Source organism: Zootoca vivipara, chromosome 11, assembly GCF_963506605.1.
Source record: "Zootoca vivipara chromosome 11, rZooViv1.1, whole genome shotgun sequence".
NCBI lineage: Eukaryota > Metazoa > Chordata > Lepidosauria > Squamata > Lacertidae > Zootoca > Zootoca vivipara.
The window spans coordinates 26,691,079-26,718,780 of NC_083286.1; the positions used below are offsets into that span (position 1 = coordinate 26,691,079).

General features: G+C 44.3%; 2 protein-coding genes across 3 annotated transcripts in view; one reads left to right on the forward strand and one right to left on the reverse strand.

The window, feature by feature from the left end:
• LIX1 (limb and CNS expressed 1) overlaps positions 1–15,942 on the forward strand; it is a 37,241-nt gene extending 21,299 nt beyond the window's left edge. The window contains exons 3-6 of the mRNA XM_035100019.2: positions 1,341–1,481; positions 10,641–10,736; positions 12,960–13,037; positions 15,025–15,942. Of these exons, the coding sequence (XP_034955910.1) occupies positions 1,341–1,481; positions 10,641–10,736; positions 12,960–13,037; positions 15,025–15,309 (600 nt within the window). The 3' untranslated portion in view covers positions 15,310–15,942. The remainder of the gene's footprint in view (positions 1–1,340; positions 1,482–10,640; positions 10,737–12,959; positions 13,038–15,024) is intronic.
• LOC118076984 (2'-5'-oligoadenylate synthase 1A-like) lies at positions 1–27,452 on the reverse strand. 2 transcript variants are annotated; one of them, XM_060280179.1, is made up of 10 exons: positions 27,270–27,452; positions 26,382–26,547; positions 24,914–25,100; positions 24,589–24,779; positions 21,829–21,989; positions 21,514–21,638; positions 21,144–21,333; positions 19,990–20,199; positions 18,628–18,831; positions 1–1,523 (listed from the first exon to the last, which is right to left on the reverse strand). In XM_060280179.1, exons 1-9 carry the CDS (start codon positions 27,281–27,283, stop codon positions 18,675–18,677), a joined length of 1,401 nt encoding a protein of 466 aa, XP_060136162.1. In that variant the 5' UTR covers positions 27,284–27,452; the 3' UTR covers positions 1–1,523; positions 18,628–18,674. The 2 variants fall into 2 exon arrangements, with proteins under 2 accessions (XP_060136162.1, XP_034956133.2); XM_035100242.2 differs by lacking the exon at positions 1–1,523 and having other exon boundaries at positions 16,723–18,831.
• Positions 27,453–27,702: the final 250 nt, after the last annotated feature.

Sequence of the window (27,702 nt, forward strand, 5' to 3'; positions counted from 1 at the left end):
CTAGATCTAGATGCTATACTCCTATTGATGCAGCTCAGAATTGCATTGGCTTTTTTAGCTGCTGCATCACACTGCTGACTCATGTCAAGTTTGTGGTCTACCAAGACTCCTAGATCCTTTTCACATGTACTGCTCTCAAGCCAGGTGTCACCCATCCTGTATTTGTGCCTTTCATTTTTTCTGCCCAAGTGTAGTACCTTACATTTCTCCTTGTTAAAATTCATCTTGTTTGCTTTGGCCCAGTTGTCTAATCTGTTAAGGTCATTTTGAAGTGTGATCCTGTCCTCTGGGGTATTAGCCACCCCTCCCAATTTGGTGTCGTCTGCAAACTTGCTCAGGATGCCCTCAAGCCCATCATCCACGTAGGTTTAATGTCCCTTCAGAACATAATAGCCCTGATGGAGCAGACAGTCTACTCCAGCATCCCATATCTCACAACTCAAAGTTCCCACATGTTTCTGGGAAGCCAGGAGAAGAATTCTAACCCAAGAAGAAGGTGGGTCCCGCGGATGATATGAAGCATCCAATACATTGGCCTTGTTGGCACATCACGGTCAGTCAAACTGTGTGTGAATGAGATCGCTCACACCTGCTTTGTTCCTCCCTGGCTTTTGTAGCTCAGTGAGGCTCAATTCTGTAGCCAAGGTTTTACCTACGGTTACAGGTGGTGGTTAAGGAAGAAATACCTTAACCACAATCCTGGGTGCAGATGACATGCTAAGCCAAACCTTGTAAAAGGTGCTGAAAGGAACTGGGAGGAGCAAAGTTAGTGTGAGCTGTGTTATGGTGGTCCTGGTAAACCAGGAGAGAGGATCCTTGGGCCTGGAAGCCAAATGCAGCCCTTCTGTCTGGTCCATGGGACTTTCTTCAGGTCATGGGAGAAAAACTAACCACCCTCACCATCTTAATGCCGGGGGGGGGTGAAGTACAGGCTTCATTGGTGCCAGACTTCAAGGGTATCGTTGTGCCATGGGCACCATGTTGGCAACCCCTGCATTAAGTCCACAGTCTGAAATTACCTAACTACACCACTGTGTGCTATAGCCTTTTTTGAGAGGGGTGGACAAGAACATTTGGGGGAAATCTGAGCCTGTACAAAAGAAGAGAGTTGTGGGTTCAAAAAGGGGCAAAAGTCAACAGAAACTTGGGTGGGAGCATCCAATTCAGGATGCCTCATCTCTCAGGAATGGCGGCATAAATATTCCAATTCATCACATTATAAACGACAAAACGTTCTATGGTGTTTGAATGCTTCTCTCTTACCAGTTGAGGAAAACCCATCCTGCAAGCAGAGGAAATGTCTTTCCCAAAGCTCTTACAACCATTTACTTCTATTTCAGTGCTGCCTGAGCAGAGCCGAAGCAAGACGAGATGCGGCAAAAGTGGCGCTAATCAATTCTCTCTTCAATGAGTTGCCTTGTCGCAGGATCACAAAGGAATTTATTATGGAGAGCGTTCAGGAAGCTGTTTCATCCACCAGTGTAAGTTCAATTCCATGGCTTTGTATGCTGTCATATGGTAAACTGCAGAACAGGAAGACAATAATTAATGTAAGATTCCAGATAACAGTATCTCCATTGATAGGCCAGTGCTTCTATGATTCTTGTGCCTTTTCTTGACCCTCATTTCCTTCACATGTGGAGTCCACTTGGCTGATGGTGAGGTCAAGGATCCTGGGAAGTGGTTAATCTGGGCTGATCTCCCTCCCAGGAAATGTGGATAAACTTTATATTTCCTGCAACCAGGGAGTCAGTCCTTTCCCTAAACCTCTATTAGTCTACGTGGTTGCACATACCATGAGTAACTTCGGTCAACATGGAAAATATTTTAGACCCTGTTTCAAATAGACTGCAGGTCATAGTGGCCCCATCCATTAGGCAATGTTTTTAGTAACCACATAATGCTTGGAGGAGAAGTTAACAAGACATACTCTTACATTTCCCAGCAATTATCAACTTCCCTCTAGAAAGACTGGAGATGAGATGAACTGGGTAGCAGGTCCAGGGTAAGGAAATCAGATAGGATAGTTTTTCAGATTCTAATAATACAGTAATGAGCTCAGCAGCGGGCTCAGCAAAAGTGGAGCCTAGGAAGCTGCCTTAAACAGAATCAAGACTATTGGTCCATCTACCTCAATATTGCCTACACTGGCTGGCAGCAGCTCTCCAGGATTTCAAACAGGGAACTCTTCCAGCACAGCCTCCAGGTCTGGTCCTGACCGGACGGATATTGGAATCAGCAAGGGATACCCACATGACCTGAAGGTGCTGCTGTGCAATGCCAGGTCGATGATGAATAAGACCACCGCCATTCACGACCTGATTGTGGATGGAGGATTTGACCTGGCATGTGTGACAGAGACCTGGTTGGAGGAAGCCGATGGGCCCGTTCTTGGCGCTGCTTGCCCACCAGGTTTCTCTTATGCACAGCAACCCAGGCCATCTGGGCGGGGAGGGGGGGTTGCAGTGATTTTTAGGAAGTCATTAGTTTGCACCAGGCGTCCTATTGGGAAGACCCAGTTCTCTGAGTGCATGTTCTGGAAGTTGGGCAATAGAGGCAGTACAGGATTCCTTTTGGTGTACCGACCTCCCCGCTGCACCAAGGATTCCCTGCCCGAGCTGCTTCAGGTCGTGTCGGATGTGCTCCTGGAGACACCTAGCTTGGTTGTCTTAGGGGATTTTAACATCCATGCCGACACGACCTTACAAGGAGCCGCTCGGGACTTCGTGGAAAGCATGGCCACCATGGGGCTGTCCCTGAATAAGTCTGGCCCAACTCATAGCCGCGGACATGCCTTGGACTTGGTGTTTACCTCTATGGATGTTGGTGATCTGACATTAAGTAAAAGCGAAACAAAAGAAGTGCCATGGTCAGATCACTTTCTGGTGCAACTGGACTTCTCCGCAACCCTTTCCCTCTGCAGGGAGGTGGGACCGATTCGGATGGTCCGCCCCCGCTACTTAATGGATCCAATTGGCTTCCAAAGAGTGGTAGGGGATGTTTTATCCCATGTCGATGGCCTTTCAGCTGATTCCCTGGTGGCCCGCTGGAATGCGGAGTTAACCAGCGCTATTGACTGTCTGGCTCCGAAGCGCCCTCTCAGATTGCATGGAGCCCGGACAGCCCCGTGGTTTTCCCCGGCGCTGAGGGCAATGAAACAGTCGTTGAGACGGCTAGAGCGCCGGTGGCGGAAAACTCATTTTGAATCAGACCGGACACGGGCTAGAGCTCAACTTCGAGCCTACCAAGTGGCAATGGCGACGGCGAAGAGGACCTTCTTCACCGTCTCCATCGCATCTGCAGAAAACAGCAGCAGGAGACTCTTCCAGATGGTTCGCAATTTAGCGGAACCACCTGCTCCATCCGGGCCCAGTACGGGCCACATGATCTCCTGCAATGATTTTGCAAAGTTTTTTGCAGATAAAGTCGCTCAGATTCGGGAAGAGGTAGACTCCACCGTGGGAGCAGGGCCGGGGCGGGGGAGTGCTAGAGTCCTGTCTAGTCAAGTTTTGTGGGATCAATTTCAATCTGTTACCTCCGAGGATGTGGACAGGCTGCTTAGACGAATGAAACCAACCACCTGTCTCCTTGATCCTTGCCCATCCTGGCTTATAAAAGCTAGCCAGGAAGGGCTGGGCGATGGGCTTCGCGGGTTGGTAAATGCTTCTCTCCATGAGGGAGCCTTCCCAGACCCGCTGAAAGAGGCGGTTATTAAACCGCTTCTTAAAAAACCATCTTTAGATCCGGCCAATATGGCCAACTATCGCCCAGTCTCAAATCTTCCATTCTTGGGCAAGGTGATTGAGCGAGTGGTTGCGGAACAACTCCAGGCACGCCTGGAAGAAGCGGACCATTTGGATCCCTTCCAGTCAGGATTCAGGCCTCATCATGGGACTGAAACTGCCTTGGTCGCACTGGTCGATGATCTCCGGCGGGCTAGGGACAAAGGTAAGAGCTGTTTCCTTGTTCTGCTGGATCTCTCAGCGGCTTTTGACACCATCGACCATAACATCCTTCTGGACCGTCTAGAGGGCTTGGGAGCTGGGGGCACTGTCATGCAGTGGTTCCGCTCCTTCCTCCTGGGCCGTGTTCAGAAAGTGGTGGTGGGGGATGAGTGTTCAGACCCCTGGGCGCTCACTTGTGGGGTGCCTCAGGGTTCTGTCCTCTCCCCCATGCTTTTTAACATCTATATGCAGCCACTGGGAGAGATCATCAGGGGGTTTGGGCTGGGTGTCCATCAGTATGCTGATGATACCCAGCTCTACCTCTCTTTTAAATCAGAACCAGTGAAGGCGGTGAAGGTCCTGTGTGAGTGCTTGGAGGCGGTTGGAGGATGGATGGCGGCTAACAGATTGAGATTGAATCCTGACAAGACAGAAGTACTGTTTGTGGGGGACAGGAGGCGGGCGGGTGTGGAGGACTCCCTGGTCCTGAATGGGGTAACTGTGCCCCTGAAAGACCAGGTGCGCAGCCTGGGAGTCATTTTAGACTCACAGCTGTCCATGGAGGCACAGGTCAACTCCGTGTCCAGGGCAGCTGTTTATCAGCTCCATCTGGTACGCAGGCTGAGTCCCTACCTGCCCACTGACTGTCTCTCCAGAGTGGTGCATGCTCTAGTTATCTCTCGCTTCAACTCCGTGTCCAGGGCAGCTGTTTATCAGCTCCATCTGGTACGCAGGCTGAGTCCCTACCTGCCCACTGACTGTCTCTCCAGAGTGGTGCATGCTCTAGTTATCTCTCGCTTGGACTACTGCAATGCGCTCTACGTGGGGCTACCTTTGAAGGTGACCCGGAAACTACAACTAATCCAGAATGCGGCAGCTAGACTGGTGACTGGGAGCGGCCGCCGAGATCACATAACACCGGTCCTAAAAGACCTACATTGGCTCCCAGTACGTTTCCGAGCACAATTCAAAGTGTTGGTGTTGACCTTTAAAGCCCTAAACGGCCTCGGTCCGGTATACCTGAAGGAGCGTCTCCACCCCCATCGTTCTGCCCGGACACTGAGGTCCAGCTCCGAGGGCCTTCTGGCGGTTCCCTCATTACGAGAAGCCAAGTTACAGGGAACCAGGCAGAGGGCCTTCTCGGTAGTGGCACCCACCCTGTGGAATGCCCTCCCACTAGAGGTCAAAGAGAACAATTACCAGACCTTTAGAAGGCATCTCAAGGCAGCCCTGTTTAGGGAAGCTTTTAATGTTTGATGGATTTCTGTATTTTAGAATTTCTGTTTTTTTTTGGAAGCCGCCCAGAGTGGCTGGGGGAACCCGGCCAGATGGGCGGGGTATAAATAATAAATTATTATTATTATTATTATTATAACCTGGAGATGCCTGGGATCGAAACTGGGACCCTCTGCATGCAAAGCAGATGCTCTGCCACTGAGCAGTGGTCCTTCTCCTACACTGAGCACTCTGGTGGAACCGGGCACTGGAGCTGTGATGCGAGATGTTGCATGCGTGCTACGCACACTGGACTCAACATTGAGGAGGCTGAACCGCATTCAAACAAATATTGAGGGGGTTGAAGACACCTTGGCCCCCTAGAGCTGGTACACCTGTATCAAAGGAAAATACATATCATTGTATATAGCTTGGACATAGTTCCCCTTTCCAAGATGAAACTGGAAAAGTTAACTCACCAATCAATAGTATATCAATCCTAAAAGAAAAAGTTATGCATGCTCCACCCTCACTCATACATTCTTTAGAGTATCAGTTAAGAGCAATGTCATTATGGATCAGAAAAGTCTACTTGCCTCCTGCTACTTTCCCCAAGGACCACATCCACTCTTGGGTTGAATAATAAAATATAAGGGAAGCCAGCAATGGTTTCAAGACTAGGGCTGCCATTAGTGGGGTTTCAAAGGCGGAATTGACATCCAGGGGGAATTTCCAAAATGTGATCTGGATCTTAGGCAAGTCAATCAAAAAAATCACATGTTTTTGGGGGGTGTTTTTGAAAAACAAAAAACAAAACCCAACAACTTTTGGGGTGTCCTGGATTTTGAAATATGGAAACCGTATTCAAGACTAAACCAGTGCTGTAAAGTATCCTAGTCTTTCCATTCACTTTCCCACATCTCTGCTTCAATCCTTTGTTCTCTACTAAGTTACTGCCTCTGGCAAGGAAATGAGTTGGCAGGAGCTTTTGTCACTAAACATGCCGAAACCGAATCAGACTGCTAACATCTGCATTTGAGGTTAGCTTCAGTTCGCGTGGGTTGGCTTGGTGATGCTATGGATTGTCCTCAGCTACTGGGTTCTTTCAAGGAAACGTCTGCATTTACTAATGGATACAGATTCTTTGTATGCGCTACACGTAGCATAGTATTTATGTATTTATATAGACACACACGAGGTAAATGCAAGCCAATTCTATTGGAGAGGAACTTATTTTCAGTACCTCACCCACATTATTGATTTATTAAAAGCTAAGTGCATTCACAGTCTTGGGATTGCTCTGCAAATAATCAGAAATTAATGTACCGAGTTAAAAGCCTATCAGAAAGTCCCGTGATACTCTGTAAATGTCAGCCCAGGTTTCAAGTTTCTTAAATCTGCACATACGAACATCTTGAAACTGGAGATGCCATCTATTTTAACTTTCCCCAAATCTGTCTAAGGTGCAATTAATCCCTGTATATAACCACTCTCTGCACTTTAAAGTGCAAGTGGGGAACCCTTCTGGTGCTGAATGACTCCATCTCCCATCAGCCCCTTGTAACATGGCCAATAGTAATGGAAGGTTGGGGTTGTAGTTCACCAGATGTTGGGGACTACAGCTTCTGTCTGCCCCAGCCAGAAGGCCATTGGAGGGCACCAGTTTGCAGAAGGTTGGATGATATAATAACCTAGATTCAAACCAAGTTTTCCCCATTTCCCACTGAATTTCAAATGAAATATCACTTGGAGGGAGAGGATGGAAGTCATTTCTCCTTTATCCCCCATTATCATGCTGAAAATGTGTCCATGTGGATTAGGCGATTGCAATGGTTAAAAAGAAGTAATCTTATTGCAGGCGTGTTACAGCTTCTTACAAGTTGCTCAGATTCAATATTTTGCAGTCATTGGCAGCAAGAAAAAAACAGATCAGGAGAAGCATGTTGCTAATCCACTGAAAAGTAGAGCAAAATTCATGAAAGTTTTTTTTTTTAAAAAAAAATGCTGGCTCAGTGAAAGATGTATGCTGCTTTAGACTCCAGAAGATTTAACAAAATCCTCCCATCTATGCAGAAGGAACTGCTGATAAGCAAATGGGAGATTTGAAATGACTTGGGAAGAGGGTTAAGAGCAATGTGAGACACACAATTTGAAACTGTTCCTCTTTTATTGAAAGTTGTAAGATTCTGGAGAGGCGGGGGGGAGGAGTGCTTATAATTTTGGTGTATTTGCAGAGCATTGGGGAAGGCCTGGGGTAGATCTGGTTTGTGGGTGAAAGGATGCCTTTCTTCTCGAGCTTTACGAGTCTCATGCCCTTTTGAGGGACAATCCCATACATACATTTTGGAAAATGGACTATGATTTATTTAGAAATGATTTCGAAAAGAAGGTTCATTTAATGCAATTCATCATTTTTAATGGAAATTTTCTAAGGCGAAAAGCTTAAAATTGCAGAGTTTTAGACAGATGTCCCTTGGGATATTTAAAAGCCAGCATAAATATTTCAGCAGCAGTGTGTTAATGTTACTGCATTTCAAAAGCTATAAATTTGCTGACAGTTCTGCTAAAGAAACTGTCTTGTGTACAGAGTTGTGTTCAGCTCTGCATAGCTTCTCTAGAACGTTAAGGATTATGAGAAGAATTATAAGCATTTGACTCACAAATTGTCCCTCCGAGTGGAAAACAACACACCACTGTGTCTAAAGCTTCAGCCCTCCACGTCTACAGGGCTGTGCTATGCTAATGGGTTGCCCTACCAAATGAGAATATGCAATATTATATATTCCAGTAACTTGAATCTACAGTAGGTATGGGGAGCCTGTGGCCCAACAGGTGTGCCTGGGCTACATCATCCCGAACCATGCTGAGTGCAGCTGGTGGGAGTTAAGAGTCCAATGATATGTGGAGGGTCATGGGTACCTGTTCTGCAAGTATGATCCAAACCTCTTGAAGGATGAGCAGGTTCTTGGTGGGTCCGAGTTCCTCTTTGACCCTTGACTGCACCCCAGACTGGCTGTAAAATTGGACAGATGCTCATCTCCACACCTAGTCCAAGTGTAAGTCATCCTGCATTGAACTGCTACCTCAATGACAGAGAGGAGGCAGCCAGCCTTCAAAGACGACCAAGCACCTGTTTGTAACACTTGATGGAATGCCTGTACCCCCTGATGACCCTCTCTGTGAAAAGGTGGAATGGAGCATTCAAGGGAGAAGGCCTTTTCAGTATGGAAATACTCCCATTTATGTGCGTTCTATTCGTGCACAACCGCTTTTAGTCGGAAATAAAGAAACAAATTAATTGAAACGGCGCACCTTCCCTTGCTCAGGGCTGCTGCCTGGAAGTTACTCGGTGCCGCTGCCCAGCCTGTCCTGAGCTTTCTCTTGCTTGGGGCCGCTGACTTGTGTGTGTTTCCTCGCTTGGGGGTGCTGCCTGGAAGTGGCAGAGCAAGCCAATCGGGCACCTGGGGCGGTGCATGTGCCCTGTGCCCAGGGGTGGGGCCAGCTGGGGCAGGACGCTCCGTGGCGCCTCCAAGGAGTCTGCCTGCCTCCTGCCACTCAGCCACCCTACAGCTGGGGGGGGGAGGCAGCAGGCGGACCATTTGGGCAGCACGGAGCCTGTGCGTGCCCAAGCCACCGCGTCTCCCAGGAGAGACTTGTGGTCCGGGTGTGCTGCAGGCCCCGTGGTGAGTGCTGCTCGGCATTTTGTCACCCCCCCCCAGTGGTGACACCTGGGTCAACCTGCCTCCACCGCACCCCCCTTCCTCTGCCCTTGGCTCTCAGCTGCTCACCTGCTGTGATAGGAGGGATTGGAGGGAAGGATGGGGGCAGCAGCCCCAAGCGAGGGAAGGTGCACAACACAGTGGCCCAGAGTGACTTCCAGGCAGCAGCCCCAGCAGTTCCTATGTCTCAGATTCTCTCTCTCTCCTCCCTGCTCACCCTCCCCATTAAAGTGGGGTGCCTCCCACTTTATGCAATTTCAGTTATGCATGTGGGGGCCGAAAATATAACCCCCTCCCGCGTACGTGTGGAGACAACTGTAGTGGCCCTTATGTCTATGAAGTGCTGCCTGCATGCCGACATTATTATATTTTTGGTGCCAGGTTAAGATGTTCCTCTACTTCCAGACCATTGATGGAATGGAATGTGCTGTTTGTTTGTTTGTTTAATGGCTTCATGTGAATTTAATATTTTATGGATTTGTTGTTTGCTCGCTTTTGTTTTTAACTAGGGAAATTTTAATTGTGAGAAGCCTTGAGTGCTCTTCTAGAAAATGTTGTCTGAGAAATTTTAATAAACTAAACTAAACTGTCCCAGCTGGACTGTCCTCTACACCATCACATAAACATCTCCATCTCATACCAGCTGCTCTGTGGAAAAGAATCCAAGAGACAGAAGGGCAGGTGAAAAAACCAACTGCACAATATGCCTGTTTCTGCTTGGCTGGTTTTGTTTTGCTTTAAATGTAGGGCTTTTAACGCTTCCATTGTATCTTATTCATTTTGTGAACTGCTTTGAGGACTACATGCAAAAATGTTACGTACAGATTTACTAAGCAAGTAAGTAAATATATAGCTTTGTAAACTGGCGTAAGACGGTGAACACACCAAACAGAATCTCTTGTATGATGGATTTTTGTTTGTTAAGATCTGCTCCTCCTCCAAGGCAAACTCAAACCAGACCTACCAAAACTGGCTCACACCACCCAGTTGTGGTTATAAGTTACCTCCTTATATTCCAGTTGTTGAAAATCCTCTTTCAGCATCATTGAAGGAAGATGTGAATGTTTCAGAAAAACACGTTTTATGTTAGGAAGAGGCACATAGAAATATATGTGGTTTAAACCTAGTCATGATTATGGTTATTTCTAAATACCCTGCTCTGTAGCCGAAAGGAAGGGGGGAAAGAGGCTATTATGAATGGTTGTGTTCCACTTCCCAGATGATGATGGTAATGGGAGACATCAAATACTGTGATTTTATTATGGCTTTTGTAGTAGAAAATGGTCTAGTTCGGGCAACATGCTAAATCATAGTTTAACATTATGAGAATGAGCTACAGTGAAGCTCAGGCGCCGAACTTTCTCCCAACTCTGGCATAACTACATGGAGGAATCTGGAAATGTGAGCTTCTGGTTTAGATTAATTGCAACCTGTCCAGTCATTCGAAACTGTCAAACTGTGTAATGCTAACTATGCTTTGGTTAAAACTGAAGTTTCTTCAGAAACTTGCTAAACTATGGTTAATTGAAACTGGAAGAGAAATTTTCCAATTTCCTCCTTGTGCCCATGCCAGAAGAGAGAGAGAAGGGAGAATGCCCAAGACTCACTGTAACTTGTTCTGTCATTCTAAACTATGGTTTAGCCTGATGTCTGAACATATCCAATTTGTAATCAGAAGATGTGGAAATGGTTTGCATTTTTCCCCTACCTAAGAATGTGTTTACATACAGTAATTCAGAAAGTTTCTTTGTTCTTGTTAAAGGGTACTTTAAATGATGCTGATGACCCAAGCACAAGTATTGGAGCCTATCATTATATGCTGGAATCAAACATGGGGAAGACAATGCTGGAATTTCAGGTACAATTTAATTCTTTCAGACGAGCCAGTTTTTTAAAAGTTTGCAGTGCAATCTGTATGCTGTGTTCAGTGGGTATGTGGCTTACTAAAAAAGGGGGGGGGATCTCAGCCTCAATAAAACGTATGGCTTCATTTATGTTTTGTACCTCTCTCCATTTCTTCCAACATGAACATTTATGCTATTCATACACAGTAGGACAGAAAGCAGCATCTGAAAATGTTCAGTTGAATATTGAAAAATGAACTTGCAAAAGTAACTAAATAAGGCTTGCGGCTGTGTATGTGCACATGCTTTTTCCATATATTCTGATTTGGCTTTCTCCCTTTGCACACTGTTTTCCAGATTAGATTCCAGTTGGAGAGAAGTTACCCTTTACTCATTTTTACAGCGATTTAAATGTGTACTGGAAAACTAACTAAGCAGTCTGAGCTGATACTACTTGATGTTCCCAAAAAAATTATTCAAGTCATATTTCAAAATCTGCCCCATGAACAAATTTCCTTTACAAGTATAGCTATACCAGCTTTGCTTTTGATGGTTGTTTTTCTTGTGTCTGATGAAAGGCAGACCGTGAAAGTTTGACATAGCAATAGAATATCCAAGCGGAGGCAAGATTGTGCCTTTCTGGAACAGATGACAGCATGTTTGCAACACAGAATGCTCATAAAGTTAAACACTGGACCCCTTCCAATTTAAGGCCCATTTCAGACAAATGGCGATGCTTACACATGCCCCATTGTAACCCCATTGCTATGAAGGCCGTGTCTGAATTCTTATCTGGGTCCACTCTTCCAAATTGTTTTCTACATCCTTTTGCCTCTAGGACAATGCCCGGGAAAACCATAAAAGATAATACAGTCATACCTTGGGTTAAGTACACTTCAGGTTGAGTACTTTCAAGTTAAGTACTCTGTGGACCCGTCTGGAATGGATTAATCCACTTTCCATTACTTTCAATGGGAAAGTTCGCTTCAGGTTAAGTACGGACTTCCGGAACCATTTAAGTACTTAACCTGAGGTACCACTGTAGGGGGGCATAATTGTTGTTCCAGGTACTTCCATGGTGCACTGAATAACTTTACTTTTATAATACTGCAATTACAAAAGTTGTTCTATAATTTTTTAAAAAAATAACAAAGAGACAGGCAACGGTAAACTAATAATTGCCAGTAATAAACAAAATAATTGTCTCAATACATACTTTAGACCCTCTCTCTAGTTATTAATGCTACTCTAACAGATTTAGGAGCAGCATACATCGGGTTTTTGTTTTGTTTTGGTTTTTGGTTGAAGGGCAAGGGATCTAGTGTGACTCAGATCCACATACAAGCATTCAATAATGTTCTAGAAAGTCAAAAGGGTTCAGACATATCACAGCAATCACATTGAAGGTAATACAGAAAGACTTGATCATGGCTCTTCCTTGTAAAGGTGGGGCTACCTTTGAAGGTGACCCGGAAACTGCAATTAATCCAGAATGCGGCAGCCAGACTGGTGACTGGGAGCAGCCGCCGGGACCACATAACACCGGTCCTGAGAGATCTACATTGGCTCCCAGTACATTTCCGAGCACAATTCAAAGTGTTGTGCTGACCTTTAAAGCCCTAAACAGCCTCGGTCCTGTATACATGAAGGAGCGTCTCCACCCCCATCATTCAGCCCGGACACTGAGCTCCAGCGCTGAAGGCCTTCTGGCGGTTCCCTCGCTGCGAGAAGCCAAGTTACAGGGAACCAGGCAGAGGGCCTTCTCGGTAGTGGCATCCGCCCTGTGGAATGCCCTCCCATCAGAGGTCAGAGAGATAAACAACTACCTGACATTTAGAAAATACCTGAAGGCAGCCCTGTTTAGGGAAGTTTTTAATCTGTTCTGTGATATTTTAATATATTTTAATGTGTGTTGGAAGCTGCCCAGAGTGACGGGGTGCGGGGGACCCGGCCAGATGGGCGGGGTATAAATAATATATTATTATTATTATTATTATTATTATTATTATTATTATTATTAAACTCACCCAAAGTTCCTGTGCAGGTGGAGGAATTAGTTCTACGGCTGGAACATGAGGTTCCAAAACAGTCCTTCCATGATGCTTTTCAAGATGGAAAAACACTTTTGAATCTAACCCAGTTCTCACACAGCAAATCCCCACTATTGTTTCACATACTAAAAGAGAGATTCTGCTTTGAAGCAGTTCAATCAGAAGCCATTGGTTTTTCTTCCATAGGAACTGATGATAGTCTTTCAACTGCTGCACTGGAATGGAAGCCTCAAAGCTTTGCGTGAAACAAAGTGCTCTCGACAAGTGAGTAACACAGCACCTATAGTGCACCTGTATCCCCAACAGCAAAGCTATACTCACTTCATCTCTACCCAGTATGTTCCTTATGTTCTACAGACATGGTCCTTTCTTAGCTGCCATTGATGGGAATTGAAATCAGTGGGATTTTTACAATTTAGGCACTCAGTGAGTCCTATTGGGTCTGAAGCATCTCCATAGTTAAGCATGTCCACAAATTAAAATTCCTCTTTAAAGACTGTAATGTCATTACAGATGTTCTATGTTTAAAAGGATCCATTAGTGCACAAGTGCAAACCTAGGGTTGTATCCAAAAAGTCCCATTTGCACAAGGACTTCTATCTGCACAGTGGACTTCACAACCTAAGCCCCTTCTCCCCAAATCTGTTCTATGGTTTGCCCAAACTTCCAGAGCAGTTGGGAAGAAGAGAGGAAGAGAAAGTCCTGTTGCAAAAGTGGAAGTGCTTGAGATAACAGGATGACTTCCCTGGATACAACCCATAATTCTTTTTTAATAGAATGATGTAATTAGTATTATAAATATATTAATGGGTTTTTTTAAAAAAAAAACACAACAACAACACTGCATTTTAAAAATTATATACTTTCATAATTGCATAATTAATGTTTAAAGGAATTATGTAATGAGTTGTCTGCTTTAAATGTTAAGATCTGCATATTCAGTTACATGAAAAATTTATCTCTTTTAAATAAACCAGTGATTAAGGGCTATGCTCACTTCAAACAAACAGACAAAGGCAAGATGCCTTTGAATGCCAGTTGCTGGGAATTGCAGGGCAGTTGGGGAGAGCGCTGTGATGCTCAGTTTCTTCTTGTGGGTTTCCCATGGGCATCCACTTGGCCACTGTGAGAACAGAGTGCTGGATCAGATGGGCCTTTGGTCTGACCCTCAGGGCTCTTCAAATGTCCTTAAACCCAAGTGATGACCTGATAGCTACACAGAGAAGCATGACTAAAGGATGGAGCTGCAGGTTAACAAAACCAAATTTACTATGGGTTTCAAGTTCTATTATTTCAAATAGTAAAGGGGCAAGAGAGCAGCTCAACTCAAGCAGGGCAGTAAATAGGCAAGCCCTTGCTTTTGGACATCTAGGCTCCTGCGCAACTAGAATTTCTTCAGCTACCTTAACGACAATTTATTTGTTTGACTTTCACAGTCAAACATGTTTCCAATATAGTCACACCTTGGATCCTGAATGCCGCAAACCCGGAAGCGAGTGTTCCGGTTTGCAAATGTTTTTTGAAATCCGAACGTCCGACGGGGCTTCCGTGGCTTCCAATTGGCTGCAGGAAGCTTCTGCAGCCAATCAGAAGCCACGCTTTGGTTTCTGAACATTTTGGAAGTGGAACAGACATTCCATTCAACTTCTGATGTACAACTGTATCTGTTCTGAAATGTCAATGTCATTTGCGAATGATCCCAGAGCAGAACATAACCCATTATTTTAGAATCTGTTGCATTTACCATAGTGGGGAAAGGAGAGCTGGAAATAATGCCAATATATTTTACATCTGGCAACCAATGTGCCCCTTTGGTTTCAGATAGTACATGGGTAGATGAGTCTAAAAAGCCTGGGACACACAGTTTCATGGCCCTCTGGTGGCTATGGTGGCTCATGTACTAGAAGTAATGTATTTAGAATTAACTCTGGAGAATGTATACTCAATTCTGACCAAACTAAGCCTCCTGATACCTATTGTGCTCTAAGAGGCTTAGTTTGGTCAGAATCAAGTATACATATCCAGAGTTAACACTAAATACATTACTGCTGGTAAATGAGCCACCATAGCTGCTAGAGGGCCGTGAAAATGTGTCCCAGGCTTTTTAGACTCATCTACCCATGTACTATCTGAAACCAAAGGAACACATTGGTGGTCAGATGTGATTCCCCCCCCCCGCTCTCCTACCCCACTACAAAGCAATGGTGTATTTGTTGCTAACCCTTTAATTTTTTTTTTGGATGGGCAACAGGAAGTGATCTCCTACTATTCCCAGTACAGTTTAGATGAAAGGATGAGAAGTCACATGGCTCTGGACTGGCTTATGAAGGAGCAAGAAACTCCGGGCATTATTTCGCAAGAGCTGCAAGTGGCCCTTAGAGAGCTGGAAGAAACCCGGAAAGCTGGACAAGAGCTGCGGTTTTACAAAGAGAAAAAGGAAATACTGGGCTTAGCACTGAGCCAGCTGTACAGTGATCAAGCCACTGCCTCTTCAAATGATGATCATATGAGTCTAGCCCTAAGTGGCTATCACTAGGGCACACACTAGGGCGCCAGTTGTATGAAACAGGTTTGCAAGGCTGGTCTGTAATGAGCTAATCCTGGATCATTCAGATCAATGTGAAGCAACAGCTTGCCTTCAGCTGATTGTATAATGTACAAAGCAGAAACTCTCAAATTTCCCCCATGGTGAGCAGCATGAGTTCCAAGTGCATGTGGAATCCACACATCTCAAGTGCAAGTTCACAGAATGTGTGAAGAAGAAGCATTACTCACACATGCTTCCTGTTTCACTGCATGTGAAACAACAAAAGCTGTGTTACAGTGTGAAATTCTGTGTGATGAAGACAGATTTTTAGAATTATTATTTTTATGAAAAAATATATAGCTTAGGTTTGTAACTTCTTAAAGAACAGCAACAATCATTTAATAGTGTTGTATAATCAAAGTAAGTGTGGCAGAATTGTTTAGTATGTGAATTGAATTAATACATCCGAGAAATGTACAGAAATAAGGAGTGAAATGTCCCTGCAATAAGCAAAAACTGCCGGTTGATATATATATATTGTTATTTAAAGTAACGGTTACAGGTAGGTAGCCGTGTTGGTCTGGATCGAAGTAAAATAAAAAAATTCCTTCAGTAGCACCTTAAAGACCAACTAAGTTTTTATTTTGGTATGAGCTTTCGTGTGCATGCACACGAAGAAGAAGTGTGCATGCACACGAAAGCTCATACCAAAATAAAAACTTAGTTGGTCTTTAAGGTGCTACTGAAGGAATTTTTTTATTTTATTTAAAGTAGTGGTTGAAGGGACAGTAATAGGCATAGGCTTCTAAACTAAATAAATAAAATACATTAGCTACAGCAAAACCTGTGTAGATTTTTTTTCTTGTTTACATGAGTAGTAAGTAAAATATACTGTAATACTGCAATAGGCCAGTATTTGCAATTGGCAAGCCCATTGCTTCTGACAGGAACACAAATATAAACTTTTCATTATTTTTGGTCATTGTACTGTATCAATACAGCAAATGAGAAAAAGACAATATATTTGATCAGCACCTGGAAGCAGTGGCTGGCTGTGTCCAGAGCCACATTCAGTTTTCAATGCCCCAGTAGTAAGACATGTGGGACTACTGGGGTTCTGAACATCAGAATATCATCAGAGAACAACTGACAACATCAATGATAATTATGAGTGATGAAATCAACCCTTTTGCAGGGTAAATGTAATGAATTGCTTTTATATCTTGGCAGGGAAACAGACAACCATGTTTAATTTGTTTTGCTCACTACACTTACAGTATACTAGTTTCCTTAGCAAATGAGAAAAACAGCTTAGGAATGATTCAGGGTGGTTTAATGGCACTGAATGAACTAGTACAGTCGCACCTTGGTTCTCAAACAGAATGCGTTCCAAGAGTCTGTTCAACTCCCGGAACCGTTCAAAAACCAAGGCGCGGCTTTCGATTGGCTGCAGGAGCGTCCTGCAGCCAATCGGAAGCCACACAAGACATTCAGCTTCCGAAAACCATTTGGAAACCAGAACACTCACTTCCAGTTTTCAATTGTTCAGGAGCTGAAACGTACGAGTTCCAAGGCATTTGGCAACCAAGGTACGACTGTACTGCTGCTGCAGCTGAGGACCAACCAACTTAGTCACAAAATTGTCAGCTCAAGTTCTGGGTTCCGGGTTTTTGAGAAATCGCCAGTGCCTGGAAACCCTTTCAGCTGAGCGAGATCTCACTTGCCCCACACCTGACATTATATAAGACAGTGTATGTAAGATGGGCAGGTGTGGCTTAATCAAAGTCGCCCCAGGCGCCAATTGGGGAGGCTTGGTGAACCTATTAGGCCAGTGAGATGGAGGTTTCCCATCTCTGATCCAACAGCAACAATTTCAGAAAGTTCAACTGTACTTTGGAAGTAAATAATAAATAATGACTTACAATTTTGGTCATGATTTTCAGAATTTGGTGAAGATCTTCCTAAATTTGAACCAAATGTTGTCAATGCCTGCCTTGGCTCTAAGCTATCTCTTCCACTGTCATGATAAACACTGTTCTGCTTATCAAGCACAATGCAGCCAATCCCTTCTGCTAGTTGTGCACTTATGACTCCTACAGGAATTTTCGTTGCAAGCAGGTCAGATACACATATTCAGGCCTTTTTTCCAGCCAAAACAGGTGGCTGCGGGTAGCATGGCGATCGGTGCAGTGGGGTGTCCCCCCCAAAAAAAAAACAAGTTCCGGCACCTCTTTTTCTAGAAAAAAAAAGCTCTGCACGAATTATGAAGAGCCCTTGACAATGAGTTATCAACACTGTGTTGCAAAAGGAAACTAGACCGTTCTTTCAAGATTCATCTATAGCTGTCATGGGTCTGCTGCAGCAAATGGCAAAGAAATATAATACTGGGAATTAGAATCAACCATTAATTTTTTAAAAAAGTATTTTACTGCCTCAAATCTTCTGTATCTTATTTGAGTCACTCAAGTGTTGAATTTGGGCAATCATTTTGTAAAATAAACTGTTGTGAAAACATTTCAGGAAAAATGTGCTTATTGCAAGCATTCCACATACTGTATGCGAACATTACAATAGGCTGCTTCTCTCTATGGTCCACGTGAAAGAAAGTAATCCTTAAATCACTAAGCTTAAACATGCTATGGAATGCCAATGGAGAAGTACTCCCCCCTCCCAAAAAAATACCCTACCTATGCACATTTCTTATTTACTTCTAACCTAAATATTCTTGACTTTCCAATCTTGGCAGCAATTCTTTAAACCTTGACCTCCTGAACCATAAAATTGCAACCATTTTTTTCTTCAAGTTAAAAAAAGAAAGAGCACCTGGCCAACAATGATTTTTGTTTTTGAAAGGGAAAGTTAGTTTTATTTGCTGAATATTTCAGTCAACAGCCAAAGACAGACTGCTTTTGGTGAAGCCTGAAAGGCCCTTTCTCTCTCTCTGAGTGGAGTTTAATAAAATCTTTGCCAGAGAAGAACTCTTTCATCTTTCCTCCACCTGCTGCTCTCCCCTCTGAAACTTCCCCACACCAACTGCTTTTAACCTTGCCAATGTTTGTGACCCAAAGTTATCTTGCAAACATGGGACTGGAACCCTACGGGAGCAAACACAACTTGGGAGGAGAGGTAGCAGAGGAAAATGGATGGCTGTAGGAAGGGTTAAGCACTCCCTTCACCTCAGCACCTTTTCCTCTTCAGAGTACCTTCTCCCACAGCTGCTTTCCTCCAGAGGAGGCAGTTTCATTGCACACAGCAAGTGCACGACTTGCCGTTTTCTCTCTTAAGTTTTCATTCAGTTTCAATACCGGCGTTTTCCCATGGTGGTACCTCAAAACTGGGTGCCCATTCTTCCGGAAGCACGTCCAGATTTGGTTTCACCAGTTCTCTGCAAAAAGCCAGGGTTCCTTTGCTTGGATGCCATTAAAGAGCGGTTTAAGGAGGCTCCGCCTTGCCACATGAGCTACTTCGTCCCAGGCATTGCTGTTCTCGCACACATTAAAGGTTGGGTTCACAGGATCCAAAACAAATGGCCTACGAGAGGAAGAGAGGCGTCGTCCATATGAACAAAGACAGGAAGTGCTGAGAGGCAGGTGCCTCTTTTACAGTACATTCAAATGCAATACTGTTTTCACACCCCGAGCCTATCATTTCAAGTCCTCTTGAGCTGGATAGGTTGTAGGTTCAATCCTTCTATGGGACAGCTGCATATTCCTGCACCCAAAGGGGGTTGGACTAGACCAGGCATCCCCCAAACTGTGGCCCTCCAGATGTTTTGGCCTACAACTCCCATGATCCCTAACTAACAGGACCAGTGGTCGGGGAAGATGGGAATTGTAGTCCAAAACATCTGGAGGGCCGAAGTTTGGGGATGCCTGGACTAGATGATAATCCCTTCCAACTCAATCTATGATGATCCTATGATTCATCAGCTGAACGCGTCAGCTGAAAGGAAGTGATGTCATTTCTTGGGTGGAGAAAGCACAGATCCAAACCATGGGAAATTGCAAGTCCAGGAATGAAGGCAGGAGCTACACACAAGACTGGAGTGGTGCAGGTTGGGGAGAGAGAATTACTCAGCAATATGAACTAGACATCTTCCAGAACAAAGTTCAGCATTGCTCTTGTTCTGGTAAGGGGGGAAAAAATCAAAAGACAAAGGAAGCCGCAGGGCAGCCTGGTTGATTTATGAGCAATGGCCTTCACAGAATCAAAGGCCCTGTAAAAAGCATAAAGCTACAAGAAAGGCTCCCCCACCCACCCCTACCCCACCAGCAAGCAATACTCAATGTCATGAACTGGCAGGACAAGGGGGAGGAGGAAGAGGGTCCCGGCGACTGGGAGTGAGATGCACTGAGGTAAGATGGTGATGGGGAAGGAGCAGGGGCATAGGTAGGAGGTAGTGAGGTGGGCCCCTGCCAGGGGCCCAGGCAAGAGGGGGGAGCAATATCAGCCAAAAATATGCCCATAAATATGTCTATAAAAATATTGATTTTTGCCTCATAAGAAAAGGTTTTAAATAGAGGGTGGAGGAGAGGCGGAAAGAATAACTAATATGTCCATCGGTAGAGGGCGCAGTCTGGATGGTTCTGCCAAGATCACCTAGCTACAGCTCTTCTTAGCAGTGGAAGCCCTAGATTAAATTGCAGCTGCTGTGGGCATGTGCTAAAGAGGCAGATTAAGTATACTCACCTGGTTTGCTTTAGAAACACCTTTTGGAAAATTGGAAAATTGGGTCTGTAATGTTTGTGCCATACAGCACAGATTTCTTGATACTGAACCAAAAGCTTCAGGACGGCTCTCATTCCCTGTACATAGCTGAAAAACATTGGTTTCCCAGCCAGCTCCCATACATAGATGGTGATGAGTTCCACAGCGTAGGAGGAAGGGAGCCTGCGAAACCTAAGCACACACACAGAGCACATTTAGCAGCTGCACAGAAGGAGCTGCCACAGGAAATGGTCAAAAACAAAAGCTGTAGATCAAATAAATGCTGGAGAGACAGTAGCAAAATCCAATTTGGGCCTCCCGTTTGATTTAATATCCATGCCTTGCAAAGAATGATAAGCCAGGAGTAGCTATAAATATATAGATTAAATATTGTTTTTCCCCTGGTATGTATGCTCTCTCTTTTTGCAAATGTGTGGGTCACAAGGGGTTGAAACAATGCAAAATTCTACAGATTGCCTTGTACCTTGGGAAAACAGAAGGATCTGAAGTTGGTCCAGTACTCAAAAGCTTGCATTGGCTGTCCATACACTACCAGGCCAGGTTCAAAATTATTGGGTTATTTTGCAAGGCCCTTAACAACTTGGGTTCAGGATCATTGAGATTTACAGAGGATTAACTGATAGTCGTCTCCCATGGTTTGGATGTGCAGCTCATATCCATCAGGAGTCATTCATTCTGTATTGTGTGCCCAGCCCGGTCAGATAGGCTCCCTCTGTGCTGAACTTCTGGCACTTACTGAAGGCACTTATATTTTTTGTTCCAGCAGGCATTCCAAACTGAATTGTGATACTATAGCCTTAACCAGTTTTCATTGTATTGCATTTCTTGTGTATAAATTGTTTAAATCTAAGGGTTCCCAAACCATGGTCAGTGGTCCAGCAGTGGTCCATGAACTTCATTCAAGTGGCCATACAGCATCTGGCACGGTACGTTGCATTTGCTGCAACAGGCAGGAAAACCATTAAGTGTTCTGCCAAGACCCTCATCAATTTTCAAGTGGTTCATGGGGAACAAAGTTTGGGAACTGCTGGGCTTAATGATGACAACAGCAGCAGGAGGAGGAGGAGGAGATGATGATAAATGAGTTCAGTTGTATTTGGCTACTAGCAACCTACTTGTTTTCTTCTCTCGGTGTTGCAAATGAAGTTTTGAACCAGTGCTTCATTAAACGTATGAGATCCTTCACCCTCTCTGTTGACGCCTTGACAAACTCAACTTGGTACTTCAACAGGGCCATTGTGTACAGCTGGATTTTATCACTGTCACTGCAGAGGTAGAGCTTGCGGTAAAAGCTCTCTTTTAAACCTGTTAACACCAAACAAGAGATAAGGCTAATGACACTCCCTTGGTCTCCATTTCTTAAATCAAATCAAACAGATTTCGGGCTAATGGAAATATTGTTGCAGTCTGAATTACAATAAAGGAAGATCTCCGTATTATTAGACAGTGAGGGGGTGGGGGACACCACCCCCAGCCAGCTCTTACCTGCTGATAATGTAGGCCCAAACATGTCATAACAAGGCATTATGTCAAAAAAGTGGCCGTGGTGATCTTTATAACAATTAAAGTAGAACCTTAGGGAAAATGGTGTCCTTTCCTGCAATATTACCCTAAGTAGAAAAGAAAGGGGAGAATAAGACTTTAATTCTACCTCTACTTACTTGGGAGTAAGCCCTATTGAATTTCATAGGACGTACTTCTGAGTAGACATAGTTAGAATTGTACTGTTAATCAGTGGCATACTAATGACTTTACAATAATTGGGGGAAATGAAGGGAGAACAAAAATCTCAGTCCAAACCTGTTGATCCAGGAAGGTTCAGTTAGTCTTTTCCCTAAGTCTTCTAGTACTTCGGGAATTTTTCTTTGGCAGTCTTCTAAACTTTGAAAGGTGTTGCTAAAAAGAACTATGTCCACATCAGATGAATCTTGTACATCAGTTCCTTTTATATATGAACCGCCCTGTTACATAAGATATGAACAGAAAGGTGGTTAATCCTTGACTTTAACCCACCCAGCACCAATGTTCCCAAGGAAGAGCAAGACTAGCCATGTGCCAGCTGCTCAACCCAGGCAATGCTGCACTGCTTCACAGCAAAATGCTTATAGAGCAGATGGCTCTGAATGGCTCCCATAATGTAGGCCATATCATATATTCATTAATGTGATGACTCTGGTTCCAAGCATCAGACAGGACCATAGCTGCCAAGTTTTCCCTTGTCTCGCGAGGAAGCCTATTCAGCATAAGGGAAAATCCCTGTAAAAAAGGGATAACTTGGCAGCTATGGACAGGACTCTGATACGGAAGAGGAGCAATTAAGTCTGTCTTACCCACCACATCTTTGGCAGAAGAGTGAGACTCAGTCCCTGATCTCAACCCTGGAACTGGACCTTGAGACCCGGGCGCCACAGCACCTAGAAATAGGCCCCATCTGCAGCACACAGTTAGAAGGAGTATCATTCAGTTCAAACAGCCATGGCTTCCCTCAAGGAATCCTGGAATTTGTTAAATGTGCTTGGAATTGTTAGGAGATTCCCCTTAAAGGTAAAGGGACCCCTGACTATTAGGTCCAGTCGTGGCCAACTCTGGGGTCGCAGCGCTCATCTCGCGTTATTGGCCGAGCGAGCCGGCGTCATAGCTGCCAAGTTTTCCCTTTTCTCGCGAGGAAGCCTATTCAGCATAATGGAATTTCCCTTAAAAAAGGGATAACTTGGCAGCTATGGCCGGTGTACAGCTTCCAGGTCATGGGGTCAGCATGACTAAGCCGCTTCTGGCGAACCAGAGCAGCACACGGAAACACCGTTTACCTTCCTGCTGTAGCGGTACCTATTTATCTACTTGCACATTGACATGCTTTCGAACTGCTAGGTGGGCAGGAGCTGGGACCGAGCAACGGGAGCTCACCCCGTCACGGGGATTCAAACCACCGACCTTCTGATCGGCAAGCCCTAGGCTCTGTGGTTTAACCCACAGCACTACCCGCGTCCCTGGAGATTCCCCTTACAAAGATACAACTACCAGAATGGTTCAGCATTCCCTCCCTCTTCTGATGGAACTCTGGGAATTGTAGCTCTGCGAGGGGAATAGGAGCCTCTCAGCACCCGTAACAAATTACAGTTCCCAGGATGTCCTGGGGGGACCATGGCTGCTTAAAATGGTATGATACTGCTTTAAATGTATGGTGCAGATGGGGTCATAATGCTTCCTGTGCATGTTATACAGTACCACGAAATGAACCAAGTCTCATTATCTTAGCCACCTCCCATTTTCCCATACATGGAACAGATGAAAGTAAGGGAAGGACACACAAGTGCTTGGATCCAAACCCAAGGGCTGTCCTTTAAAGTCATCCACTCCGCTCCTTATGGATTGAGGGTAGCATGGAACCTTGGCCCATAAAGATCTAAATCTTCCTTTGGAGCTAGGACTCCATCAGAACAAGATGCTTGCTCCCAATGATCTGTCCATGGTCCTGCATGCCATGTACTATCTGACCCTCTTGTTTTTCCTGAAATCCAGATTCCTGCCTATCATAGTGGCCTGTCATCTCCCTTAATCCTTGTTCTTCCTATCATCTCCAACCACTGGTTGGACACTCTGCCTCCTGGGCCATGCATAGCCTCTGCCACCTCTGGACAGGACAATTAAGCCACACAGGTTTCTTGAAAGTGGTGTTCACCTGGGACATGACCTATCCTAAGAACATTAGTCAAACCCTGTTGGGTCAGGCCAATGGTCCATCTCACCCAGCACCCTGTTCTCACAATGCAAGCTGGACACAAATGCCACAGCACTCTTTCTGCAATTCCCAGCCACTGGTATTCAGAGACACACAGTCTCTCTCACTGAAGGTAGGACATAGCCTTGCTCTCCATAAATTTGTCTAATCCTCCTTTAGAACCATCCATGCTCCCAACATAAATTGTATTGGGTTGCAAACCAAATAGCTGCTTCACTCACAACATCTTTCCTCCATAGAGATAACACACACACAAACACAGTATGCTGTGCTGTGTTATGTCAATGTGAGTGTTTACTTTGCCCTAAATACAGTATAAGCATGTACATATCAGATTCTCAGCTGACATATTCATGGCAAGTCACAAGGTCTTGGCTAACTTCATATGTCTTTTCCCTTACATAGAGTGATCCTGCAGCTTAAGATCATGACTTACCAAAGTCCATTGATTGCAATGGGCCTACTCTGACTTAGTCAGAGGGCACAATTTAAATATTTTGCTTCATGCCCCAAAATTTCTCAGCCCATTGCTGTATTTGAAGGGAAGATTTGCATATCCTCCCCAAGCAGGAAAATATTGCATTTTTAATTCTTATAAAATAGCATATCCTCGCAGCAGGAGAGCCTTGAAGGAAATGGGATGTGAGAAACAAAGAGGGAACTAATGCACATTTATTTCACACACACACACACACACACACACACACACACACACACACACACACACACTGTTTGCAAAGGTCCTTAGACATGAAATACTAGATACAGGAAATGCAACACTACTGTGATCAATCTCAAGTAGAATGCGGCATCATCAGTACCTTCGTAACATATGTTATTGGTAATGGAAACACTTCTTCAATGAACTCAATGATCTTTTCAACTTCTGATGCACAGCCCCACCTTACAGCATTTGAGATTGGTCGGAGTTTTGCTTCCACAAATTTCGTTAATTCCGCAGGTGTTTTGTACTCTAATATGTTTTCAGGTTTAAAGGCAGTGGACATTTGAGCTATACAAGAGAGAAATCAAGGTAAATTGCGAGTTTTTGCCTGAAAAGGAAGGGACGAGGAGAAGCTCTTAAAAAGTAATTTTTAAAATCGGGAGGTCCTTGATAATGTGAGCACTTCAAAACAGCAATGCTACCTCTTTTGCTGGCAGTGAAGCGATGCTCTTGTTTCTCATGGTACTCCCTGGCATGGGCTGTTCCAAACTGCCTGGGGCACATCCTACAGGATGTCAGTGTTTCCGTGGCCACAAATTTTGTTCTCCTCTTACGAGTCATATCCCAGTAGCTTCTGTGATTGCTGGTCAGTATCATTTCATGATCAGTCTGTTAATAAAGAAGAGAAGAGATGAACTGTGTGTGTGTGTGTGTGTGTGTGTGTATACACACACACACAGTAACTCAGTATTTGGCTAATCTACGTTTATTTACATATAAACACACACTGCAACATGGCTCCCTCTCTCTCTGGCATCAGACAACACAAAGAGTGAACATAGGACAATAGTCCCCCCTTCAGGAAACACAGTAACACAAACATCCTGTTTCCGTCACTTCCCACTGTGGAATGAAAACATATACCATCATGTGATAGACAACAATCCCATGACAGCAGACACGGGGAATGAATCTTCAACACTTCCATCCTCTCCTCTCCCAAATCTGCTCTAGAAGGTCAGGAGAACCCTTAGAATAGCACCCAGTGGGAGAAGAGAGGAGAAATTCTTAGGCTAATTGAACTATTGTAATAGCCCCATATTATAAAAGATACATGCCACAATGCAGGCATGGCCTGATCTGTCAACAGTTTCTGCATATACATCTTTTGCAATAGTGCACACATTAAAACACACACAAACACCACCATTTTGTTTTGATTTTTTGTTTTTTTAATGTGTGGTGCATTTTGGTTTTAGCATATGCAACCACACATACATGCTAAAAACAATTTCCAGAAGCAGTGGCATGTTGGTCTGTTGCAGCAAAAAAATCATAAGAGTCTTAAGATACCTCCAAGATTAAAATATAAATTGGCACAGGTGCTCGTAGACTAGAGGTAACTTCATCAGGTAAATGACAGTCTGAGATACACACTGCTGGTCAAAGACCGTAATAATCCGATTTATTGAGTCTGAGATACATGTGTGCAGGTACAAGACAAAGATAGATAGCAATTGTGAGGCCAGAGAGGAATGAAATGGAAGAAATACAGCGATGCTTGCATTAAAGTTCAACTGTATGTACTGTATAATAATCACAGTGACCATTCACCAAGCAGTGTAACATCCAATCGTAATTAACAATTGTGGTGGAATAAAAACTCATCAGCTCAACTTATGTCACAGGCAATAAAAATTAGAACTGTTGATTTAGCAGTTTCATATTGGAAATTCACAATTGTTTTGTTCAAGAATGGTCTCCTTAAGGAAAGTAATAGAATGTCCTGTGACATTAAAATGCTCTGATGGTTTGTAAATATTGCCATTTCTAATGTTACACACACAGCGTCTCCAGGCAGGAGGTGCTTAATATGGGTTTAGTAGCTTGCTTACATTTTCATTTATTTGCTTGAACAAAGGAGGAGGAAGATGACATGTTCCACCTTACCTTTGCATGCTGCGGAAGACACTCTCGCAAAACCTCCTTGCCACAAGTTTCACAGTGAACTCTCCCAAGATGTTTAGCTTGGAAATGGTATCTCAGAGCTGTGCGGCTGACAAAGTCATTCCCACATCTCTCACAGTTGTAAGATCTGGGTCTTAGGCCCCACATCCTTTAAAAGGACAAAACAAAAAAGTTAACTAAATTCACACACACACACACACACACACACACACACACACACACACACACTGGGGGGAGGGTGAGAGGGAGGGAGGGAGGGAGGGAGGGAGAGGGAGGGAGAGAGAGAGAGAGAGAGAGAGAGAGAGAGAGAGAGAGAGAGAGAGAGAGAGAGAGAGAGAGAGAGAGAGAATTTCAACTACCATGCACATAAGAATAGCTACAGTAAATTAGGAGTGCCATATGTTCGGAATACTGCATCTGGGCGTAAATTGGGGGAATGTCCTGGAAAATCTGGTCATGTTGGCAGTGCCAGTTTTCCATAAAAAAAATCTCAGAAACTGCATTTTTTGTGCTTTTGCCCCAAAAGCTCAACAACAAAAAGAAAAGATCAAAAACTTTGCCAAAATAAGCTCAACAATTTTCCGTCAAGATTTTCACTGTTTGAAATGTCCCAGCCTTAAGCTAAATGCCAACCTAAACCCATTACTCCAGGGAGCCGGTGGATTATTTGTACCACACAGCTTAATTCTTTCAAAACTAGTTGATCAGAGCCTGTTCTGGTTGTGGCAACACAGCAAGGTGGCCACTCCCTAAATCATCTGACTAAATTATTCCATGTGCTTCTGCTCCTTCCCCGTTAGTTTTTTTTCAAATACACGATATAAAGGGGTAAATTACAAAGGGAGGGTTTTCTGCCAAAAATAATCTTACCTTGGCAAGGCCATCCTGTCTGCATTTCGTAGCAAGTGTGTTTATGTACTCGTTTCCCAGTTACAGTCCTTTGAGGACAGCACATTTCCACCCCCCAGATGCTTAGAATTCTGGGAATTGTGGTTTGTGCCTCCACTGTTGATAGTTCTCTTTGGGAATTGATAGTTATCACGCCTCTGCTCAATGCCGGAGCCGCAAAAAGACGGGATGCAGCTCCTTTGGGAAGCTTTGCAACAATGCAGATAAGAACTGTCATCAGATGCAAAACCTTTTCTTTCTTTCTTTTGTTATGGGAGTTCCTGCCGCTTTGCAAAGCTAGTGCTGTTGGTCACCTGGACAACACTTTCTTGGCAAATATTTGATTTCCCCCACCACCTGGTTTATAGACTGTGGTTTAATTTGGGCCCCGAAACCCAGCCCAGCATCTTAACTA

Excerpts from the sequence above, each read along its gene's own strand:
- LOC118076984 (XM_060280179.1), bottom strand. Across the intron at positions 21,639-21,828 it reads GAACCTTCCTGGATCAACAG|GGTAATATTGCAGGAAAGGA; the intron begins GTTTGGACTGAG and ends TTTTCTACTTAG. Across the intron at positions 21,334-21,513 it reads TGGGCCTACATTATCAGCAG|GTTTAAAAGAGAGCTTTTAC; the intron begins GTAAGAGCTGGC and ends TGGTGTTAACAG.